A 23764-nucleotide genomic window follows, 5' to 3' on the forward strand; every position below is an offset into this window, starting at 1 on the left:
TAAGTATCAATGTGTTACCTTCCATGTAATGGTATCTCGATGCACTGAATTTGAAGTATCAGCAGTCAACCATTTGGAGGAGTACACCCAGCGCTAGGGAAGAACCACATCTTGGTTTGCATTTCTTAAATACTATTAGAACATTAGAATGTTGAGCACTCCATTGCAGACAATGGAGTGCTCTGGGCTTCTACGGGTCGATAGAAGCCCGCAGAGCAACATTCTAATGTTGTTTTTCATTCACAACTGCTGCTGTGAAGAAAGGCCTCTCGGGGCCTAAGGGGATTTTAATCCTCTTGGGGTCCGAGAGGCCTTTGTTTTTACCACTGAGAACATTATGCCCTCTGGGGCGGAATGTTCTAATAGTCTTAGAGCCCTCCTGGCAGGCTCTACCGGCCATTGAAGGACTGCTTCCTTGCTGGAGCAGGGCTCTAATGGCCGGTAGAGCACGCTAGGTCAGGCTATAACGCTATATTATATTGCATTATATCAAGATAACTTTGATCTCCTATTTATTTATATTTTAAGGCTGTGAAATGCATTGAATTTAGCCCTGGCTGAAAAGCCAACGTACACATACTTCAAGAAGGGCTTGCAAATTCACACATTGTATTACACAGTTTGGTCTACAGAAAGTGTGTTTAAGAATACTGCAACAGATGAAAAATGACTATTTGGATTCTGACTAAACTCTGTCTCCCAATGTGGAGTTTTCCGACCATCTATAGTAAAGGAACAACATAAGTTCTTAAATCCTAAATGAATAGATTAGTGGCATTTTAAATGTATTTAACCCATTGCCAAGTGTCTGCATTTTTAAATCTTTTTCATGCTAATAGTTACTTTAACCTTTTACTCAAACATGGTATAAACATCATGGGGCCCGGTTCACAAAAGTAAAAGACAAAATCCTAACTTTACAGTTTTTGGTATCCACAAAAGGCATTTAGGAGTAGTAAAGTTAGGATTCCTAACTTTACTACTCCTAAACTGAGACATAATCCTAACTTTACGACTTTCGGTATTCACAAAGGGCTTTTAGGAGTAGTAAAGGTAGGATTACTAACTTTACTACTCCTAAATGTCTTTTGTGAATACTGAAAGTCATATAGTTAGGATTTTGTATCAGTTTAGGAGTAGTAAAGATAGGAATCCTAACTTTACTTCTCCTAAATGACTTTAGTGAATACCAAAAGTGATAAAGTTAGGATTTTGACTCAGATTACTTTTGTGAATCGGTCCCTAATTTATTTATTTCTGAACTAGAGGCTCATGCGCTGCTCCAAGCAGGTTAGCCAAGGTAATCCTAATTTAGACCTCATGGCCAGATCACAAAGCATTTTAACTGGTGATGATTGTACCCTTGGTAAAAGTTAAGACAGTGCTTAGTGCAAATACATTTTACCGCCATATTATTAAAGCAGAATTTTGGAGGTGAAAATGTGTGACAGAAATGTGCATATTTGTAGTGTGGTATTTGGTTGTGATGGTAAAGCGAATATGAAGTTGTGTTGAACTGTGGTTGTTTTGTTGTGGTGTTTTGACTTTTAATTGTGTTATGTGTTGCTTTGTGTATGTTAATGTGTTATGGTTTGTTTACTTTGGATGTGCCAACAAATGATGCTACATTCCAGCCAAAAGCAGCAAACAACTTGAAAGTTCTTGTGACAAACAACCATTTAGCAGTGTCTAAGCTGGAAAAATAGCACTTCTCCAGTTCTTCAGCTACTTCTGACATATCCAGACCAAACTGTGGCAGAGACTGTATCGTAACTTAATACCCCAATGCTCACTTTATGTGATACAACCCCAAACCACAAAGAGCTTTTGTCTTTGGGCACTGTGGGAGCACATCATTAGCATAAGTTCTCTTTCCAACAGAACAGCATGCATATTTTCAACAGCAAGTCTATGTTAATTGCACAAGATCATGACAACAACTTCTAACTCATCTGACTGATTCAACATTCCAACTTGTCTTTTCTTATTTAGCCAATACTAAACTGACTGTATTGCTTTTACAACATCATGGTCGCCTCCCGTTCTTGAGAATTCGTCTGTTATGGTCATTGTTCTCGCTCGAGTGTGCACAGAACACAAAAGTAAATATGTATATCCTTTTTCTCTTCCTGCTTGGGAGCCACTTGTTGAAACGCATATGCAATACTGATGTTTTGCTATATTTAACATCATAAAACATTTCTCTATATTTCAGAAACATTTCCAAAATATGAGATTTGTGAGAAGAAAATATGACAATGTTGTGATAAGTATTATTAATGCACTGAATGTTATTAAACAGTATTAATTTAAGCATAACATTATTTATGTAGCACCTTTTAAGTTTGGGTTGACAGATTGGCTGTCAATTAGATGTTTTCCTTCTAGTGTACCTGGAGTAGGCTTTTCTTCCATCCTTCTCAACCACTGGCTTTGTTTTCACCAGCATCTTTCCCTCATTGACTTGAAACTTTGTCAATGCCTTATTGGTTCAGGCAAGTGGAATTTTTTCTCTGAGGGGCTACTTTACAGCTGTAGGCCTCTTAGTATCTACATCTGCTACTGGCTCCCACCTCCCTCTGTGTCTCGCTCTCTGTTTCATGCCACCGACCACGCACACTTGTTCCCCCCTCCGGACTTTTCTACTTTACCCTGTGAGATCATTGCTGCCCTGCTTGCGTCTCCTCTCATTACTTCCTCGTGCCCCTTTGCCTTTCTCTGCATACTCCATATTTCCCCTGGCCGCCACCCTCTCATTACTCCCTCCACAGCCCCTTCATCTGTCACCTGTGTTCTCGTTTCGTAAGGCCGCGCTTCATTCCCGGTACTGCCAATTTGTCCTGAATTTGTAGTGTTTTGTTCCGAAAATGATTGTCTAGTTTTGCCATGATGTTTTTTTAATTTTTAAGTTGCATTAGGTTGCGTTCTGTAATTACTTTGGATCTGTCAACAAATGTTGCTATTTTTTCAGCCAAAAGGGGCAAATCCCTTTGAGATTCAAACAAGGTGAAGTAGGGTTGAAATAACACTGCTCAAACTCTTCAACTAGTTTGACTTAAAACAAACTGAGTAGTGAACATATCTTATCCTTGTTTTGCTTAATTTTCGTGATAGGGCCCTTCAGGTCAAGAGGAGCAACCTCAACTGTCAAGAGTCTTACAGTGGAAAGGAAGGAGAGCAGGGCAGAGAAATATGCTTCATGCAGCAAGCTGGGTAACTCACTGCAGATGGTAAGCATGAAGCGGAGAAAATAAGGGCGGCAGGTGGTGGTCGCTAAAGTAATTGAAACCTTCAAAGCACGCAAAAAATCATAGTATAATCTCCCACATATTTTAACTTTATTGTTTCAATGACTTGGAAGGGAAATGGGTAATCATAGTTTCTATGACGATATTTTCTACTTGTTGGATAAATCCAACCATGTGACTGCATGCTACAAAAGCAGAATTGCTGTGCATATTAAACTTTATATGGATTGTTGCTGTGCCTAAACATCACTTTTTTTCAGTGGCAGTTTTGTTTTATCTTAACGCGAGACATTGAAACAGGTTTGATTCTCAAAAATGAAAGCAATAAAAATTGTCATAATCATGATATTAATGTAATTATGATAAACCTATAAATAACTCGCTTTCGCTTACTCAACATCTCTGGGCTTCCTAAACACATAATGCACTCACATGATATCAGTGCAAGTTAGCAGTGTGGTAACTCATTTGCAAGGACCTATTTCACCAAATTCCCTTCCACAGTGAATGACTTGCAGAGCTGCTGCATAATACTATATGCTCATTGTAGTAATCATAAAGGCCTCGCATCAAACGCAAGTGAACAACATTCAGGAACAGTAATCGCTCAAGACATTTCATACTTCATTAAAGGGATTTGGGTGAGCACTTTTGCTTATTAAACGTAAAGTTTACACTAATTACCTTCCAAGGCATACTTCATATCCAGGGCAAACAGATTCCACATGACTTCAGCGCTTACTTTTCCCATGTTCAGTTCTTGAGGGAACCTAAAAACAACAATAGTACAATCATTTATGTTGCAATGTAATACTATTTTTCAGTGCCAATAAAAGTGTTTAATTCATCTTTGCAATAGCAAATCTGTATATAAGATAAAGCAATATCATGAGGGCAGGCATGTATCACACGTTGTTGTTTATTATACAATGCTCTAATCAAACCAACAAATCCCACAGTGTAATATTTTACTATGAGAAGCCGATTACGAGTTGCACCGTGAAGGGGGCCCAGGAATACTAAAGCTGTAATTACTGTTTCCAGTGAGCAATGTAACCCTTACATCACGCAATTAGACGTTGTTTGACCTGTAATGGGTAATAACGTTATATTTAACCAAGGGATGACAGGCTATATTGATGGGAGTTTGTTTTGCTGTGGGGGAGATGCACATTTTTGTCTTACTTCAGGGGACAGCATTCTGCTGCAAGTGCTCAGTCAAATTAAATTCAGAGCAGTTCAGGCTTCAAGAGATTTCGAATTAGCATACAATTTTGATTTTGTTCTTATTAATTATTTGCGAGTGTTCCCGGCACTTGCGTTCGTGCACCAAGGGACTCTCCATACATTTTCTGTCTGTGCTTTGCGTAGCAGGTGAAACAAGGATTTACAAACTGGAAAGCTGTAAAGTTGTGTGGTGTTGCAGATGCTTCTGTAGATACCTTGAGCCCAGTTACTATTACATTTTTTAAATGTGGGAAATTGGGTTACTGTTGAGTGAGGTAAAATCCTTCTCAAGCAGCAACCACAAATGTCAGGGTGAAACACAAGCAACCCCAAATTAACCTGTGCTCAAACTTCTGGCAGCTTGGCACAAAAGCCAGCTTAACTTAGAGGTACTGTGTTAAGTATTTATGCAGCACACAAGCAGTAGTAAAATAAAAACACATCACAAAAAAAACCCGACCAATTAAAAAAATAGAGTTACATTTTTAAAATGTTGACACCAATATGACAAAAATCCAATTACTAGAACCAGAGTTATGACATTTTAAAGAGTTTGATAAAATCAAGTGCTAAGAAGCAAAATGCACCAACTGCGGTTATCTTTCCAAGTCACAATTTCAGGTCGACCGTGATGGAGCATGGGCCAGATGCAGGATAGAGTTCAGTCTGCTGCTAAAAACACCTTGCATTGAGATGCGAAGTCCTTGCATTGAGATGCGAGGGCCAGCAACAAGGAGCCATTGTCGCGAAGCTGTAATGTGAAGTCCGGCATCAGGATGCGTTGTGCAGTGGCACAGCCAATGGCCATCAGTGAAGAGTTGCAATGTGAGGTCCTGAGTTGTCATCAAAGAAACTTGTGAGGCTTGCAGAGAATTGCACTGCATTGTGTCAGCATAGGGGACGAAATGATTAACGCTGAGTCGGTGTCGGACAGCATCGGACTTGTGCTGGAAAGCATCGAGGATCAGTGCATTGTGCTGGGCCAAAGTCGATGGCAGGCTGCGTTGCCATGCATAAAGATGCATCAGTGTCAAAGAAGCTTGTAATATCCCTTTGGCATGAACATGGGACCAGCGTGCTGACAGGCAGGTTGGATTCAACAGGGCAGCTCAAAAAAGCAGAAGAGTCCTGGTGCAGCGACATCAGGCCTTGGGAAAAAAACAGTTCATGGTCAGCAAGCATGGCAGCTTCCTCCTGGTAGAGTCCTCCGGCCAGATATGTTCTAAAGAGTTGGGCCTGAGGCAGTGCTTAACTTGTAAAATATTAAGGGCCAGGGTTCTGACCAGGAGGCCACTGCAGCTTGCCCACCCATCGCCCTTGTCATCACTGCCAAAACAACTACCAACCGTCTCTCTCGCATGTAAATGAGACAGTTCAAATGATTCCAGGTCCCCAATACTAAAGGAATGGCTGGGGAGCTAAGTGTTAGCAATTTTTTCATGTATATTGTATTCCTAAACAACCGTTGTTCTGCTCATCTCTAAATTAGATCAGCAGCACCACCATGTGGTAGACTGTTCTCAGTATGGTGTTGACAATTAGGTGCCAGTGCCAAGCCCCGGAAACCAATTAAGTGTTGTTGCTGAGCACCGGAAAGCACAGGCTCAAATTAAGCACTGGTCTGAGGGTCCACTACTTATGTCTGGTGCCCACTTCGAATTAGGAGAAGCTTTGAAAGCTTCTCCCCCTCTAGAGATATTTGGGACTTCCTGCTTCCCTGCCCTGGCCCCAGCTTGTCTGAGGGCACAAACGACTAGTGTAAAACCTTTTTAAGTGTGCTGAGACAGAATGTTTGTGATGTACAAATGTGGTTGGTGACACACCCGTTACTCTATCAAATTAGAGTTGGCCCTTCCTGCCAACACCTATTCCCACTTTGTCTCACTGTCTGGGAGCAATACACAAATACCAACTGCCAACTATATCCAGTCATGTGACCCAGGGTACAGGCTACAGGTACCAAATGGCTGGGACAAAAAATGGCAACTTTCAAAAAGTGTTATTTTCAGAATTGTGACTTTAAAATCTAACTTTACCAACAAAGAGGGTTTTATATTAAAATTCTTTTGGGACCAAACTCAATATTCCTACCTGCTTGCAATTTAAAGTTATCATTTATTAAATGTAATATGGTAACCCAATGTTATCCTATGGGAAAGGCATACATCTCAGTACTGAAAAACAAATTTAAGAGTATTTCACCCTCAGGACATGTAAAAGTGAAACATACATGTCTAACTTTTTAAGCACACTGCACCCTGCCCTATGGACTGTTTAAGGCCTACCCTAGGTGAGACTCATATACATAAAAAACAAAGGTTTAGGCCTGGCAAAAGGTATATTTTGCCAGGTGAAAATGGCAGTTTAAACCTGTACACACAGGCTGCAATTACAGACTGGTACCCGTTTAAGGAAGCTACTTAAGTGGGTTGCATACTCAATGCTGCAGGCCCACTAGTAGCATTTAATTTATAGGCCCTCTATACAGGTAAAACCACTTTCCTAGGGATTTGCAAGTAAATTAAGTGTGCCAATTGGGTGGAAACCAATGTTACCATGTTTAAAGGAGAGAGCACAGGCAATGTAGCACTGGTTAGCGGTGCTAAAGTGCGCAGATGTTTTAAGTCAAAAGTTGGGGAAAACAACATCATGGATGTCAGGTCGAACATGTGTGTCCCACATCAGAAAGCAAAGACAACTACCCACCTGAAGGGAGTTCTCGTCACTAAGGCAGAAGAACCTGTAGAGACCATCAATATTGGCGGGGTCAGTTCAAAAGTGATACTGCACTGTACAATGAATACCCTGTAGAGAGATGAACCTCCTCATTGGTGTTGGATTCTCAAATCCTCGTCTGCATTAGCCATCTGAGGGATCTGTGGTCTGTCTGAACCCAGAAGTGAGCCCTAAACAGATATGGTCTCAACTTCTTCAGTGCCCAAATCACTGCAAATGCTTCTCTTTCGATTGCACTCCACCTCTGTCACCTGGGAAGTATATTTCTGCTGATGAAGGCTACTGGTTGATCTAGGCCCTATTTGTTCAGACTGTGAAAGCAGAGCCTCTGTGCCATGCTGTGAGGCATCTGTCTGCACGATGAACTCTTGGGAGAAGTGAGGGGCCTTGAGCATGAGTGCTCTGCACATGTTCTTTTTCAGGGTTTCAAACGCGTTTGTGCACTCCTCTGTCACGATCACCTGTCTGGACTGCTTTTTGGAAGGCAGCTCTGTCAAGGGAGCCGCAAAGGTGCCATACCCCTTGACAAATCCCCTGTAGTTTCTGGTAAAGGCCAATGAAGGCCCTTAGCTCTGTCTTGAGAGGCTCTCAAGTCAGAATAGTTAGAATTTTAGCCTGAAAGGGCTGTACCTTGCAGCATCCAACCTCCCCCAAGTAGACCACAGAACACTGCCCTATTTGCCACTTACCCGCTTTGACGCAGCTGGAATTCCCCCACGGTGCAGCCGTCCTCCGCACACGCCCACTGTGACGTTGGATGACCGGGGGTCGTCCGACGCATGGAAGAAGTTACTGGCTTTGATAGTCATTCTGCCCCTTTGCAGAGGCTGAAGCACTTCCCTGAGGTGGCACATGTTGCCCTTCCATCTGGAGCTCAAGACTGCAATGTTGTCCAGCTAGGCGCCACTGAAGTTTTCCAACCCTGCCAGGACCTGATTTATCAACCTCTGGTAAATTAGTTTTCACTCAGCCTTCTCAACCTTCCTGTCTTTCAGCTCCCCTAGGGACAGGCCGTTTGAAGACATATTGCTCCCTGGCCTCAGAAGGAGTCCAACTCCTGTGAACATGCTGTCCCCAAACCCTCCAGGTGCTGCAACTCAAGACCTGTGCTCAGATTCTCTTCTTGCTCCTCCATATCATCCTCTCCCATCATGGTTCTCTACTGCTGCCAGTGATTGATGAACTTCTGCCCAGGCCCTCAGAGCCTTCCGGAGCTCCAGCTTTCTGGTGTTCATTTTGTCTGGAAGCACCTTCTTCTTATAGAACCCTTTAAGCTCAAACATAGTGTAGTTATCCAGATAGGCAAACTCAACCCCTATCCGTCCAGGTGTAGCCACAGACAATCAAGTAGAATGATGGAGGATTTGGAAAAAGCAAAAAAGCCAATTGCGGTGAATTTAAAAGAAACCTCAAAATGGCATTAAAGTATTTATCTGCGATTTTACTGTTTTACAATAGTATTTTACAGCACAAACACAAGTATTGAATCCCACTGCTGAACACCAATGTAGGAAATTGGATTACTGGTTCAGGAGGGGAAGTTGCGAAACCCTGCTCATGCAGCAACCACAATTCGGTTAAGGGTGAAACGCATGCAAACTCCAAATTACCCCGAGGTCCCTTTAGTCCTCATCCCATTTAATGACATATGGAGATAACCTTCTCCCACAAGCAGTAGCGGCCCATCCTCTGCCAAAGTGGGGGGGCGAGCCAGTCCTGAGAAGGGAGATGGGGAAGGTTTTGGGGGGCAAAAAACGCCCCGATAATAAGCTTACCTTGCTGCCGCGCCTGTCTCCCGCGAATAGGTTAATTCTTCTATTGGTCATGGGCAAAAGGCTCCCAGCTTGCCCTGCGGCCAATCCTGAAGCTGCTCTCGCATGAGAGCAGCTTCAGGATTAGCAGCAGTGCCGGCAACTTGCTCTCCCTAGCATACCGAGAGCCTCTGCCTGCTCTCTCCAGCCCCTGCAATACAGCTGGGACTTGAGAGAGCTTCACTGTGCATGAGGGGTTTGGCTGTCCTGAGTTGACCGGATGAATAGCTCATGCGCAGTGAAGGAAGTGCCCACCACTCCCCCACCCACATTGTCATCTCCTGGAACCGCCCCTGAGACTCATCAAAGTCTTGGGGGCGGGTCCATGGGATTAAAATAAAATGATAATAAAATGGTTTTAAAACCTGTTTTATTATCATTTTATATTCTGCTGGTGTCAGGAGGGACGGTGCTCCTTTACCTTAATGGATCGGCTGCCCCTGCCCACAAGGAAAAAAGAACAGAGGAATTCTGGGATCCCCACCCTACCCCCTCCCACTGGGTGTACATAACTAGTACTTACCCAGCATTCTTCCTGTTCTATTTTCTGTCTGCTAACAGAATGGGACAAGTTGCTGGGTCCTGCTGGACTGAAGTGGACAGTCTTCGGTGGAGTCCCCGTCTGTACGCTGGGCTGTCCAGGATAGGGTTTTGTTCATGTGCCTCCCAGCCTGCTGGGCTTGCCAAGAGGCATGGATGTTACTGGCCGGCCCTTTGCGGCTGGTGCACTGTTGCTCTTGGGCAGTTTGGGGTTGTATCTCCGGTTGCGTTCGGGCCGTCCTTTGGCGTGGCCCTTCTGTGGCTGGTGTTGGGACTCATTTGGGGTGGTTCCTGGGTGTTGTCCATTGCTCTCCGGGCCTGTTGGTTGACTAGTTGTTTGGTTGGGGGTTTCCCCATTACCAGTTTGAGCTGCTTGGCCCAGTGTTCCTATGCCCTTGTCCCGGCTGTTGGGTCTGGGGTGTGAGGTTACTGCTTGCTGTTTGTGTTGTTCAGTGTGTGCATCATATCCGGTGGGTTTGTCTTATCTGGTGCTGTTTTGTCCACCTTGGGTCGCCCCCTCGGGCAATGGTTGTCCTGAGTGTGTGTTGTTTGAGATGTGGTCTTCACAGGAGTGTCTGTTTGATCTTTGGGTTCCCCTGGTCTCATGTCCTTGGGGGTTTGCCTCGCTCTGCTCTTGGTCCTTTCTGTTTTTTGGGTCCTGGTCCAGATGGGTCCTGTTCCGGATCTTGTAGTGTCAGCCCCTTGGGGGTGTCTTTCGCTGGCCTTGGTTGGAGCCATGTTGTTGGCCTCTGTTCCTGGTGGGGTGTTGTGCTTCACTGGGTTCTGGCCTCTGGCTCTCCCCCTGTATTTTCCAGTCCTAGTGGGGGTGTGAGTTTCTAGCTGCCTGGTACTCCTGGTTGGTCTTCAGGCTGCTGGAGTTCTGGCTCTCGTTGGGCCTGTTTCCTTCTCGCTGCCGTGTCGGCTGTGGCTTCTTTGGGCAGGGTTCCAGTTGTTGTGTCCCGGTTTCCACTGCATTCTTTGTGTGTGCCTCCGTCTTGGCCCATTGGCCTGTCACTGTGCCACAACTCTTTTGCTCCCAGTCTGGGGGCTTTGGCTGTCATCCTGTGTTAGCGCTGGTGGTTGGTTCAGGACATTCTTGCCGTGGGGCCTGGGCCTCCTCTGGGGTTTTAGGTTGCAGTGGTGTCCTCTGAGCTCTCTGTTGGCCGAATATGTCAGGTTGGTGGGGGCTTGCTCCTTGGTCGGTGCTTCCACCCTTCCTGGTTTGGTCTGTTCTGGATTGTTTTTTCTCCCTTGTGCACTTGCTCCCTGGCTGGGGTTTGCATATTGGTGTCTGGACTGTGGCTGTGTGGTCCTGTCCTTGGCTGGCCTGTGGTGGGCCATTCTTGTCTTTTTTGGGGCTGGTCTGCTGTGGGTCTCCCCATTTGTGGCGGAGTTGGTCCCGTTGTTGGCCCTGTGTTTCTTCATTTCCTTTTTCGGGCTGGTGGATTTTGATTATTCCACTGTTTCCCTACTCTTCTGGGTCTGGTTGTGGGAGCTTTCGCCGTTATTGGGTGTTATTTTGCTTGTCTGCTTTGGTACGCTCCATGTCCGTTCCGCTGCTCTCGGGTGGTGGGGCATCTTGAGTGGCTCTGGGCGTGGGTGGTCTTGTGGCCCTGTGGCATGTTTGGTCTGTTATGGTCATCCTTGTGTCTGTGGTTCTGGTGGTGTGGTTGCTTTGACCACCGTTTGGGGTTTGGACTTTGGGCTTGGAGTCTCTGTGCTATACCCCATTTCCATCTTTGGTTTTCGTAGTCCTTGCCGGGTCACCTTCGTTTCAGTTTTCTGTGCTGGCTCCCTCCCTCCGTGTGGGTTTGGGGGTTGAGTTCTCTGGAGGCCAAGTTGCCCCTGATTGGCTTTCTGTGATGGGATGCATCCTTTGTGCATGTGGTGGCTTCGCCTTTCCATTTGTCTCTGTGAGTATACAGTGGGACTGCGGAACATTCAACTACTGGGCCAAAATCATTTATCCACCTAGCTTCCGTGAAAGTTACAGAACTTAAGATGTATCATAACTGTTCCGATAACCTCTGCTCACTTCAATGTTCAAAGTATAATTAGAGTGCCAATGCGATCTATATTAAGGCCTATTCGTGGATAAACTGAAGCTACAACGGTTGAAACGTATCTGCCATTTATTAAAAACAATAAATTGAGAAAGACACAACACTCCCTAAAGGTTAATCAGCTGAAGTTAAGACGACACACCTGGAAAGTAGACGAGAATGAAGTTTTAATGAGGTGTGGGCAAGTTCTGACTAATGGAATGATGGGATTCTATTTGTTATATATAGAACTGGAAGGGCATGATGCGTGCCTCTGGGCGCGTGCGCGCACGCGTGCGTGTGTGTGTGTGTGTTTATGAAAAAAAATGTTTACCCAAGTTCCTCTTATGTTATAACGCACCAAATAAATAATTTCTCAGTTGCAAACTGACATCTAAACTCTCCCAAGTAGCATTGGGACAATATGTTGAAGCTCCTTCGGGACAAGAATGTTGCACTTACAAAAACTTAATTTATATGACTCATTCCAAAGGACAGACCCGTGTCCATATTTGCCACGTATTAGAGAACTCAAAATTTACGTTGAAAAAGTATCTGAAAGCAGTGTAGTTTCCTTGCACTTCCTCGTGTCATTTCACACATTTATTAGCTACTTACATCTGACGTTAGAATATGCTGGAATCAACACATTAAGGTGCTCTTTTCCTACAGACCATCATTGTAAATCACATGCATCCTTTGAAACTCCAGCAGTTGCTATGAAGCTCTGAGAGAGACTACTTTGGTGGGGAACAAGTCTTCCCGGGAAATTCTGAAAAGAAATTCATAAACTATTCCATTGTGGGTAGTATCCAGGAACATTACTTCTTAGCAATCAATCAAGCATGTGCCTTTAAGACACAGGTAGAGCATCTTCCGGGCTGCTTCTCAGGTTAGACAGACTGGTGATCTCTCAGCCCATCCATCCCTCAAAGCAGATCCTGTCCTTAGGTCTACAAAGATTGTTTACTTGTGTCTTTAGTAGATGAAGGTGTTTTACCTTTGTAGGCGTAATGATGAGATATTTAACACGCAATAAAAACTAGAATTGCTCCGCGGACACATCTCTCATCGTGAATGTGGTACATGCTGGCTCAAGGTGACATTTGTGAATCTTTGATATGACCACACATGGCTTTGAATCATTAGTGACATACACTTTGTGGATCACATGAAAAAGTTTGTTCCTTTCATGCAAGAAATCATTGTTACAGTTTAATTGGCTCTTTGTCCTCTTCACAGAGTTCTCTCGATTGCTACTCAATTTTTAAGAATCTAATAATGCTATTGCTCTTACCAAACACTACTCAGCCTTCAAAATGCCCATGCTCAGAAATCAGTTAACACAGAAATGTATTGGCCTTGAAATGAGCATGACAATGGCTGGAGTACCAACAGAGGCGAATGGGGAGTTCCACCTATGGGCATGGGTCTACCTCATCAGGGTGAGACTGGTTTTGTTTGCCCTATTTGCATCACTTCTTGAGTTAATGTGAGTGGAGAGAAGAGCAGGGCAGCCTCTGTTGTATCCTCTGAACAATGCAATTCATTTAGTTTTCTGTATGCCAACAGCCCTTCTCTTGCCTCCAGCCTCTCCATGAGTAGGTCCAAGAAGATAAACTAAAAGTGCAGAATACATGACCAAATATATCAAAATAGGCTTGACTGACCAGTATATATATATTGTGATCAAGGCCGTGGCAACACGGCCGAAACGCTTCATGCCGTTTGACTTGAACGAATAAACCTGCTCTAAAATATATTTCTCAGCGTGTGGTGGTCTGTACCTGTTCCAGTTATCTGCTGGAGTTTGGGAACTCTTTATGTTATATATATATATATATATATAGATATATTATCTACTGGCGGTCGCCAGTAGATAGTTATAGTTAGGACCCTGTTTCCATAGGAAATCCGCAACATTCTATTTTGAATAACTTTGGCGCCGGTCGACGAATCCTCGCCAAATTTTCAAAATAGGTGGGGCGCTGCGCTCCGCTCCTACCCTGAAAGTCTCGGGGGGATTCGTCAAGCGGGGGCTGAGATAAAAGGGGGGTCCCAAAACGCATTTTTCCCATGCATTTTTCCATAGGACCTTTAGACACAGCTACAGCCCGAACGGCTGAACAGAGTTAAATGAAATTTGGCAGAGAGGTAGTCCTCAGGTCAAGGAAGTGCCTTTTGTAGGTCTGGTGTAAATCTGTTCAGTAGTTCCTGAGAAAATAGCATTTAAATCAATATATATATCTGAGCCAGCTTACGGTGCGCTTACGGTAAGCTTACCGTACGCGTACGGTGACGTGCGCGAGCGCGATTCTGATTGGCTGTTAGTTCTTAGTAAACATTCGAATCGTTCGAAACCAGGAAGCGGCGACCGCCATTTTCTCTCTCGCGCTCTTAAGGTGTTGATGAAAAACAAAGGCAAAAAACATGTAATGGCACTGTTTAGACAGCTCCTAACCACCTAGCCTTGATTAATGGGTCCCCAAAGTTCCCCCAAGGTCAAAAATTATTATTTTTTTTTTTTTACGAAAAGTCGCCGATTACGCTTACCGTATGGTAAAAAAAAAAAAAAAAAAAAAATTATCCTCACTTTCCCCACCCCGTGTGCAAATGGTCCCCGAAGGGCACCATTTGTGCATGGAATAATATTAAAGTACAAAATTTAAAAGCTTACCTTTCACAGCGAAGCGCATAATATGTCCTCCATGTGCGCACGGTGCGCGAAGCGCATCGTGCGTACATGGCCCATCCACGGCACTAACTGCGTAAAGTGGGCGAGCGGTGCGCGAAGCGCACGGCGTGCTCACTGTGCGCGCACGGTGCGCGAAGCGCACCGTGCGCGCACGGAACGAACTGCGTTAAGTGGGCGCGCACGCCACGAATGGCGTAAAGTAACTTAGCATTTAAAAAACCGTACAAATTCACTGAAAAAACCATAGGTTTCACACACGTTATAGTTAGGAATTAGCATTTAAAAAACCTTGCAAATTCAGTGAAAAAACCATAGGTTTCACACATGTTATAGTTAGCTGGACATTTTACTGATAAAAAACCAATGAAATTCCCCCGTTATAGTTAGTGCAGGCAACTATAACTCACACGACCGCAATCCTCTGCTGATGCTAATACTGTATTTAGACACTTATTTGCCCATGTCTTCTTCCATTAAATTTTAGCTATACATATATTACAAAGATTTTTTTTTCATAAAGACACATATGTCATCAGCAGAGGATTGCGGTCGCGTGAGTTATAGTTGCCTGCACTAACTATAACGGGGGAATTTAATTGGTTTTTTATCAGTAAAATGTCCAGCTAACTATAACATGTGTGAAACCTATGGTTTTTTCACTGAATTTGCAAGGTTTTTTAAATGCTAATTCCTAACTATAACGTGTGTGAAACCTATGGTTTTTTCAGTGAATATATATATAGATTCACTGAAAAAAACATAGGTTTCACACATGTTATAGTTAGCTGGACATTTTACTGATAAAAAACCAATGAAATTCCCCCGTTATAGTTATAGTTAGGACCCTCTTACCATAGGAAATCCGCAACATTCTATTTTGAATAACTTTGGCGCCGGTCGACGAATCCTCGCCAAATTTTCAAAATAGGTGGGGCGCTGCGCTCCGCTCCTACCCTGAAAGTCTCGGGGGGATTCGTCAAGCGGGGGCTGAGATAAAAGGGGGGTCCCAAAACGCATTTTTCCCATGCATTTTTCCATAGGACCTTTAGACACAGCTACAGCCCGAACGGCTGAACAGAGTTAAATGAAATTTGGCAGAGAGGTAGTCCTCAGGTCAAGGAAGTGCCTTTTGTAGGTTTGGTGTAAATCTGTTCAGTAGATTCTGAGAAAATAGCCTTTAAATCAATATATATATCTGAGCCAGCTTACGGTGCACTTACGGTGCGCTTACCGTACGCGTACGGTGACGTGCGCGAGCGCGATTCTGATTGGCTGATAGATCTTAGTAAACATTCGAATCGGTAGAAACCAGGAAGCGGCGGCCGCCATTTTGTGTGTTTCAGTCAGAAAAAAAAGGGAGATAACTTGAAAAGGGGGCAAGGAAGAGAGTTACAGACCCCCTAACATTTGAAAGGGGGTCAAAGAAGGACAGAAAAGTACAAAAAAAACATTTATTAATTTTTTTAAAAATCGCGGGGTACGCGTACGGTAAGCTCACCGTACGCGTACGGTAGAAAAAAAAAAAAAATGAAATGAAATGCAGATTTAAGTGTTTAGATATTAGGGGGCTCTAAAAAGAGCCGTTGTGTTTATGAAGTGATTTTTTAGTGGTACCTACAAGTAAGTACCGATGCAGAGTCTAAGGTTCAAGAGGAAGACTCTGTTCCCTTCATCATTGAAGTGCACACCATCTCCTCTATAAATGTCTTGCATGTCGTAACGCAAGTTGTTGTGGTAAATGGAACCCATACCATAGTCTCGGAGAAAAGCAGAAACAGATTTGTTGACGTGCTTTCTTGCTTTGTCAATCTGTGTACAGAAATGATTGGACCAGTTCCATTTTTGCCTTTGGCATATGTTAGGAAACACAAAGGCAGTTTTAGGGAAAAGTGAAAACAGTTGTGCAAAGGTCTCCTTCATAAGCATTTCCAGACCTACCCCAGTCAAAGTGCCTAGGTCATTGCCACCACAGTGCACTATTATGAGGTCAGGATGTTGGATTTGCATGAAGGATTTCACCAATGGCATCAATTGGTGCCACTTTAACCCTCTCTGACCAATCCATTTAATGTCTACATTTGGCAAAGCAAGGTCTCTCACCATACCTGTTTTCTCTGCATACTTTTCACTCCAGAAGACATAGCTGTGCCCTACAATCCACACTGTGAACATCTTCAAAGGAGAACTGGATGCACTCAGGAGGTGTAATTCAGTAGAATGGTAAAAAGAAATGAAAGACAGTTTGGAAATGGAGGCATACATATTTTTTTTTTTTTTTAAACTGATTGGCTGTTTCATACCATTCTACAATAAAAACTAGTCTGTATGTGTAAATTTATAGAAGCATGTTTTGTATTGGTACAGAAAAATGTGTTACCAAAGAACAGTACTATGGATTTGCTGTTAGGTTTGAAAAGTCAAGCACTCCTGCTCTTTGGAAATGAAACATTGTTTGGTGAACTTCTGACCTAACTCTGCACAGCAGTGTTTCAAGAGCTGTTGCTATGGTAGCAGGCAGAAGTCAAGTTGGGGGAAGGGTACTAGGCAGAAGTCAAGTTCGGGGAAGGGTACTTTTGGAAAAGGGTTGGTTTTCAACCAATAGAAATGTGTGATTACATTTGAAAAAAAGGGGGAAGCACTGAGATTTGAAACTTACGTGTGAAAATATGTGTGGAAATAGAGAGGGAAACTTTGCCATTATCTGGTTCTGCTGAGAGGAGAGAGGTGTACAGAACAGAGATCCTGGCTTTGATAATCTGCTGTTTGAGTGCCACATTTCTTTCACAACTAACTAATTTTAAAGGTGAGTTTAGAGTTTGAGAGGGGATGTATATGGTAAATTAAGAAATGAATAATAGAATTGGAATTCCTTTTGTTGAAGTTGTGTTTATCATTTTCTGTTTTGGGAGAAATTTAAATCTGAGGAACATGTAAAATAATATGGACTATGTTTTCACGATAAATTAAGGTGTACTGGTATAAATAAGGAATACTTTAAGGGTTTGAGGTTGCACTCAGTAATGCAAATACATTCAGCATCAGTAAGGCTGGTTGCCCTTGCTGGAGTGTAGTCAGTCACCTAGGCTACACATGTTGTTGGTCTCAGAAAGCTGTTTGGTATTGCTCTGGTGATTTTACATTTGCATTAGATGGAAAGGGGGAGGTATTTTTTTCTGCAGAAGCAGACTCTTAGCACACAGCCAGCTGCATATCCTGTGGAATCATGCATAGTATTCACAACCGAGTGGGGTTTGAGGTTGCACTTAGTAATGCAAATACATTCAGCATCACTAAGGCTGGTTGCCCTTGCTGGAGTGTAGTCAGTCACCCAGGTTACACATGTTGCTGGTCTGAAAAAGCAGTTTGGACATGTGCTTGTTTAAGAATCTGAAAAGTGGATTTAAAATGTGTCAGACTGTAAAAGTGTTTATCACTTGCCAAAAAAAAGAGTAGTAAGTGTGCTTTGAAATTGGCAAAGAAATTTTGTTTTTTGACTAATATGAAAACATGACTCTGTGTGCAAAGAGGAATTACAGGCAGAGATTTATTGCGTATTGCTCTAGTGATTTTACATTTGCATTAGTAGGAAAGGGGGAGCTATTTTTTTATGCAGAAGCAGACTCTTAGCACACAGCCAGCTGCTTATCCTGTGGAATCATGCACAGTATTCACAACCGATTGGGGTTTGAGATTGCAGTCAGTAATGCAAATACATTCAGCATCACTAAGGCTGGTTGCCCTTGCTGGAGTGTAGTCAGTCACCCATGCTACACATGTTGTTGGTCTCAGAAAGCTGTTTGGTATTGCTCTGGTGATTTTACATTTGCATTAGATGGAAAGGGGGAGGTATTTTTTTCTGCAGAAGCAGACTCTTAGCACACAGCCAGCTGCATATCCTGTGGAATCATGCATAGTAATCACAACCGAGTGGGGTTTGAGGTTTCAGTCAGTAATGCAAATACATTCAGCATCACTAAGGCTGGTTGCCCTTGCTGGAGTGTAGTCAGTCACCCAGGTTACACATGTTGCTGGTCTGAAAATGTTGTTTGGACATGTGATTTTTTAAGAATCTGAAAATGGATTCATAATGTGTCAGACTGTAAAAGTACTTATCACTTGCCAAAAAAAAGAGTAGTAAGTGTGCATTCAAATTGGCAAAGAAATTTCGTTTTGTGACTAATATGAAAACATGACTCTGTGTGCAAATAGGAATTACAGGCAGAGATTTATTGCGTATTGTTCTGGTGATTTTACATTTGCATTAGATGTAAAGGGGGAGCTATTTTTTTGTGCAGAAGCAGACTCTTAGCACACAGCCAGCTGCTTATCCTGTGGAATCATGCACAGTATTCACAACCGAGTGGGGTTTGAGGTTGCAGTCAGTAATGCAAATACATTCAGCATCACTAAGGCTGGTTGCCCTTGCTGGAGTGTAGTCAGTCACCCAGGCTACACATGTTGCTGGTCTGAAAATGTTGTTTGGACATGTGCTTTTTTAGAATCTGAAAAGTGGATTTAAAATGTGTCAGACTGTAAAAGTATTTATCACTTGCCAAAAAAAAGAGTAGTAAGTGTGGTTTCAAATTGGCAAAGAAATTACGTTTTCAGACTAAAATGAAAACATGACTCTGTGTGCAAATAGGATTTACAGGCAGAGATTTATTGCGTATTGCTCTGGTGATTTTACATTTGCATTAGATGGAAAGGGGGTGTTATTTTTTTTATGCAGAAGCAGACTCTTAGCACACACCCAGCTGCTTATCCGTTGGAATCATGCACAGTATTCACAACCGAGTGGGGTTTGAGGTTGCACTTAGTAATGCAAATACATTCAGCATCACTAAGGCTGGTTGCCCTTGCTGGAGTGTAGTCAGTCACCCAGGTTACACATGTTGCTGGTCTGAAAAAGCAGTTTGGACATGTGCTTTTTAAGAATCTGAAAAGTGGATTTAAAATGTGTCAGACTGTAAAAGTATTTATCACTTGCCAAAAAAAAGAGTAGTAAGTGTGGTTTCAAATTGGCAAAGAAATTACGTTTTCAGACTAATATGAAAACATGACTGTGTGCAAAGAGGAATTACAGGCAGAGATGTATTGCGTTATGCTCTGGTGATTTAACATTTGCATTAGATGTTAAGGGGGAGCTATTTTTTTATGCAGAAGCAGACTTTTAGCACACACCCAGCTGCTTATCCTGTGGAATCATGCACAGTATTCACAACCGAGTGGGGTTTGAGGTTGCACTTAGTAATGCAAATACATTCAGCATCACTAATGCTGGTTGCCCTTGCTGGAGTGTAGTCAGTCACCCAGGTTACACATGTTGCTGGTCTCAGAAAGCTGTTTGGTATTGCTCTGGTGATTTTACATTTGCATTAGATGGAAAGGGGGTGTTATTTTTTTATGCAGAAGCAGACTCTTAGCACACAACCAGCTGCTTATCCTATGGAATCATGCACAGTATTCACAACCGAGTGGGGTTTGAGGTTGCAGTCAGTAATGCAAATACATTCAGCTTCACTAAGGCTGGTTGCCCTTGCTGGAGTGTACTCAGTCACCCAGGTTACACATGTTGCTGGTCTGAAAATGTTGTTTGGACATGTGCTTTTTTAAAAATCTAAAAAGTGGATTCATAATGTGTCAGACTGTAAAAGTTCTTATCATTTGCCAAAAAAAAGAGTAGTAAGTGTGCTTTCAAATTGGCAAAGAAATTTTGTTTTTTGACTAATATGAAAACATGACTCTGTGTGCAAAGAGGAATTACAGGCAGAGATTTATTGCGTATTGCTCTGGTCATTTTACATTTGCATTAGATGTAAAGGGGGAGCTATTTTTTTGTGCAGAAGCAGACTCTTAGCACACAGCCAGCTGCTTATCCTGTGGAATCATGCAGAGTATTCACAACCGAGTGGGGTTTGAGATTGCAGTCAGTAATGCAAATACATTCAGCATCACTAAGGCTGGTTGCCCTTGCTGGAGTGTAGTCAGTCACCCAGGCTACACATGTTGCTGGTCTGAAAATGTTGTTTGGACATGTGCTTTTTTAAGAATCTGAAAAGTGGATTTAAAATGTGTCAGACTGTAAAAGTATTTATCACTTGCCAAAAAAAAGAGTAGTAAGTGTGGTTTCAAATTGGCAAAGAAATTACGTTTTCAGACTAATATGAAAACATGACTCTGTGTGCATATAGGAATTACAGGCAGAGATTTATTGCGTATTGCTCTGGTGATTTTACATTTGCATTAGATGGAAAGGGGGTGTTATTTTTTTTATGCAGAAGCAGACTCTTAGCACACACCCAGCTGCTTATCCTGTGGAATCATGCACAGTATTCACAACCGAGTGGGGTTTGAGGTTGCACTTAGTAATGCAAATACATTCAGCATCACTAAGGCTGGTTGCCCTTGCTGGAGTGTAGTCAGTCACCCAGGTTACACATGTTGCTGGTCTGAAAAAGCAGTTTGGACATGTGCTTGTTTAAGAATCTGAAAAGTGGATTTAAAATGTGTCAGACTGTAAAAGTGTTTATCACTTGCCAAAAAAAAGAGTAGTAAGTGTGGTTTCAAATTGGCAAAGAAATTACGTTTTCAGACTAATATGAAAACGTGACTCTGTGTGCAAAGAGGAATTACAGGCAGAGATTTATTGCGTTATGCTCTGGTAATTTTACAGTTGCATTAGTAGGAAAGGGGGAGCTATTTTTTTATGCAGAAGCAGACTTTTAGCACACACCCAGCTGCTTATCCTGTGGAATTATGCACAGTGTTCACAACTGAGTGGGGTTTGAGGTTGCACTTAATAATGCAAATAAAAACATGTAAAATAATATGGACTATGTTTTCACCATAAATTAAGGTGTAGTGGTATAAATGAGGAATACTTTTAGGGTTTGAGGTTGCAGTCAGTAATGCAAATACATTGAGCATCAGTAAGGCTGGTTGCCCTTGCTGGAGTGTAGTCAGTCACCCAGGTTACACATGTTGCTGGTCTCAGAAATCTGTTTGGTATTGCTCTGGTGATTTTACAGTTGCATTAGATGGAAAGGGGGAGCTATTTTTTATGCAGAAGTAGACTCTTAGCACACACCCAGCTGCTTATCCTGTGGAATCATGCACAGTATTCACAACCGAGTTGGGTTTGAGGTTGCAGTCAGTAATGCAAATACATTCAGCATCACTAAGGCTGGTTGCCCTTGCTGGAGTGTAGTCAGTCACCCAGGTTACACATGGTGCTGGTCTCAAAAAGCAGTTTGGACATGTGCTTTTATCAGAATCTGAAAAGTGGATTCAAAATGTGTCAGACTGTAAAAGTACTTATTACTTGCCGAAAAAAAGAGTAGTAAGTGTGCTTTCAAAATGGCAAAGAAATTTCGTTTTCTGCCTAATTTCAAACCATGACTCTGTGTGCACACAGGAATTGTTTTTAGATATTTAATTTGTGATGGTGTTATTGTGATTTTCACTTGTAGGAAAGGGGGTACATAGTATTTTAAGATTTGAAAAGATCATAAAAAATGTAGTAATATATTTAAATAAAATAAAGGATTTTTTTTTTAGTTTTTTTCAGGTATTGCTGAAGAGCAGTGAACAAAATTTAAGATGCCTACAAAATCCAGACAAAGGAAAAACCACAAAAAAAATCTATATTTGAAGACAACTGGAGGACCTAAGTTAGCTGGAGATGCTCATGTTGGGAAAAAGAGAAAGTCTTCTGGTAAGCAGACAAAAGATTTTTTAAAGAACATCTTCAAAAAAAGGAAAAATGTACAAAATGTCTGTACTGGAAAGAATGTTTTCAATAGAAAAGAACAGGAAAAAATTGAGAATTTAGTTAATGCAAATATACCTTCTGCAATAACAAAGATTAACTTAAACAGAAAAACAGCGTTTAAAGAGATACGTAGAAAAATGTTTCAGAGAAGAGTTATGTCCAATTTGATAAAGGATGTGAAGAAATATAAGAAAAAGGCAAAATATTACAAGAGAAAAAAAGAAATTGAAGCCATTGCAGCAAAGGCATTAGAATTAAAAAGAAAACTATTCATTTTAATTTTGAATAGGAAGCGTACATTAGATAAAATGGTCAATGTACTGAAATCACAAAGCAAAAGGAAAAGAGTAGTGAAAAGAACAAACTTTTGTAAAGTGTTTTTAGGAGAATGGATGCATAGTTCAAGTAGTGAACCTTTTTTTAATGAAGAGAGTTATTTTCAAAGTAATAGTTTGCTGCATGCAGTTGACACCAGAGGTCGTGCTTACGAAGTGAAAAATGGTTGTATAATGGAGAAGGAGAAAATGGTTCCAAGAGATGAGGTACAAGTGATGGCGGATGAGGCTATGGGGAGACGTCCTGAAGCCCCAGTGTACACTTGGAATTGTAGTAGTATTTGCACTGTGCGTCAGGAATCTATTGATAAATTTCGTGAGTTTCTAAGAGAATATAGTAAAAAAAGTGTAAAACAGAAGATTAAGGTGCTTCAAAGTCTAGATCCATGAAGAGTGAGAGAGAATACTGGTTTGCAGGGTCATTCTCTGGCTTGTCTATCTAGAAAAGTGTGTAATAGTGTTTTCCATCATTTTAGGATGCTGGCTGTTCATCATACTGAAATGAGAAAGTTTGTGAGACGGTTGTATTTTGCTAAAAGTCCAGCAATAAAGTTAGATGAATTGAATAGGGCTCTGTTCCGTGGATCGGTATCAGATGTAGAGAAGGTTGTTGATGAAATTCAGTTTTGTTACTTTGGTCCTGAACAAGACAGTGCAGAAAAGGACACAGTAAATGAGGAAGAAGTGGAAGAGAATGTAGAACCCTCTGTAAGTAAAACATTTAATGATCACATAACAAAATTTGCAATAATCTCTAATGAAAGACCAAATATAACTTGTATTTGTTGCCGCAGAACTCATTATAGAAAACAAACTAGGAATGTTGATCTCTACAGAAAGAGTGAAAATGAAGATAATTATAAGTGGAGGGATTTTGCCACATATATATTTCTTGAAAATTGTTTTGAATTGGGTGAAGATCAGCGTATTTGTAAATACTGTTACAACAAGTTAGAGGAAAATAGAATGCCAACCAGAGCTGTACATAATAATTTAGAATTGGATGTTATTCCTGCCGAACTTTCTGAATTAAATACATATGAGTCTATACTTATTCAATGTGTTCATCCGTTCCAGACCATAGTACGTATGGAGCCCAAAACTGGTAAATTACCTCCTTCAGATTTACTGAGAGGTTTAAAAGGTAGAGTGGTGTATTTGCCCTTGGATTTGAAAAAAAATATGGAAACTATTGATGCAGATACTTTGGAAACTGAACCATTAGTTATTCTGGTTAATGGTGTACCTACAAAGAATAAGAAGATTTGGCAGGAGCTGGTAGATGTACGGAAAGTACAAAGAGCAAATTTGTATTTGAAAAGGAATAACAAATGGTATGAATCAATTTATATAGAAGAA

General features: G+C 41.9%; 1 protein-coding gene across 1 annotated transcript in view; it reads right to left on the bottom strand.

Annotated features, from left to right (window-relative positions):
* UNC13C (unc-13 homolog C) overlaps positions 1-23764 on the bottom strand; it is a 1458878-nt gene that overhangs the window by 550933 nt on the left and 884181 nt on the right. Inside the window, exon 19 of the mRNA XM_085644160.1 lies at positions 3933-4018. Within this exon, the coding sequence (XP_085500286.1) occupies positions 3933-4018 (86 nt within the window). The remainder of the gene's footprint in view (positions 1-3932; positions 4019-23764) is intronic.

This window comes from Triturus cristatus, chromosome 3_1 (assembly GCF_964204655.1).
Source record: "Triturus cristatus chromosome 3_1, aTriCri1.1, whole genome shotgun sequence".
Lineage (NCBI taxonomy): Eukaryota > Metazoa > Chordata > Amphibia > Caudata > Salamandridae > Triturus > Triturus cristatus.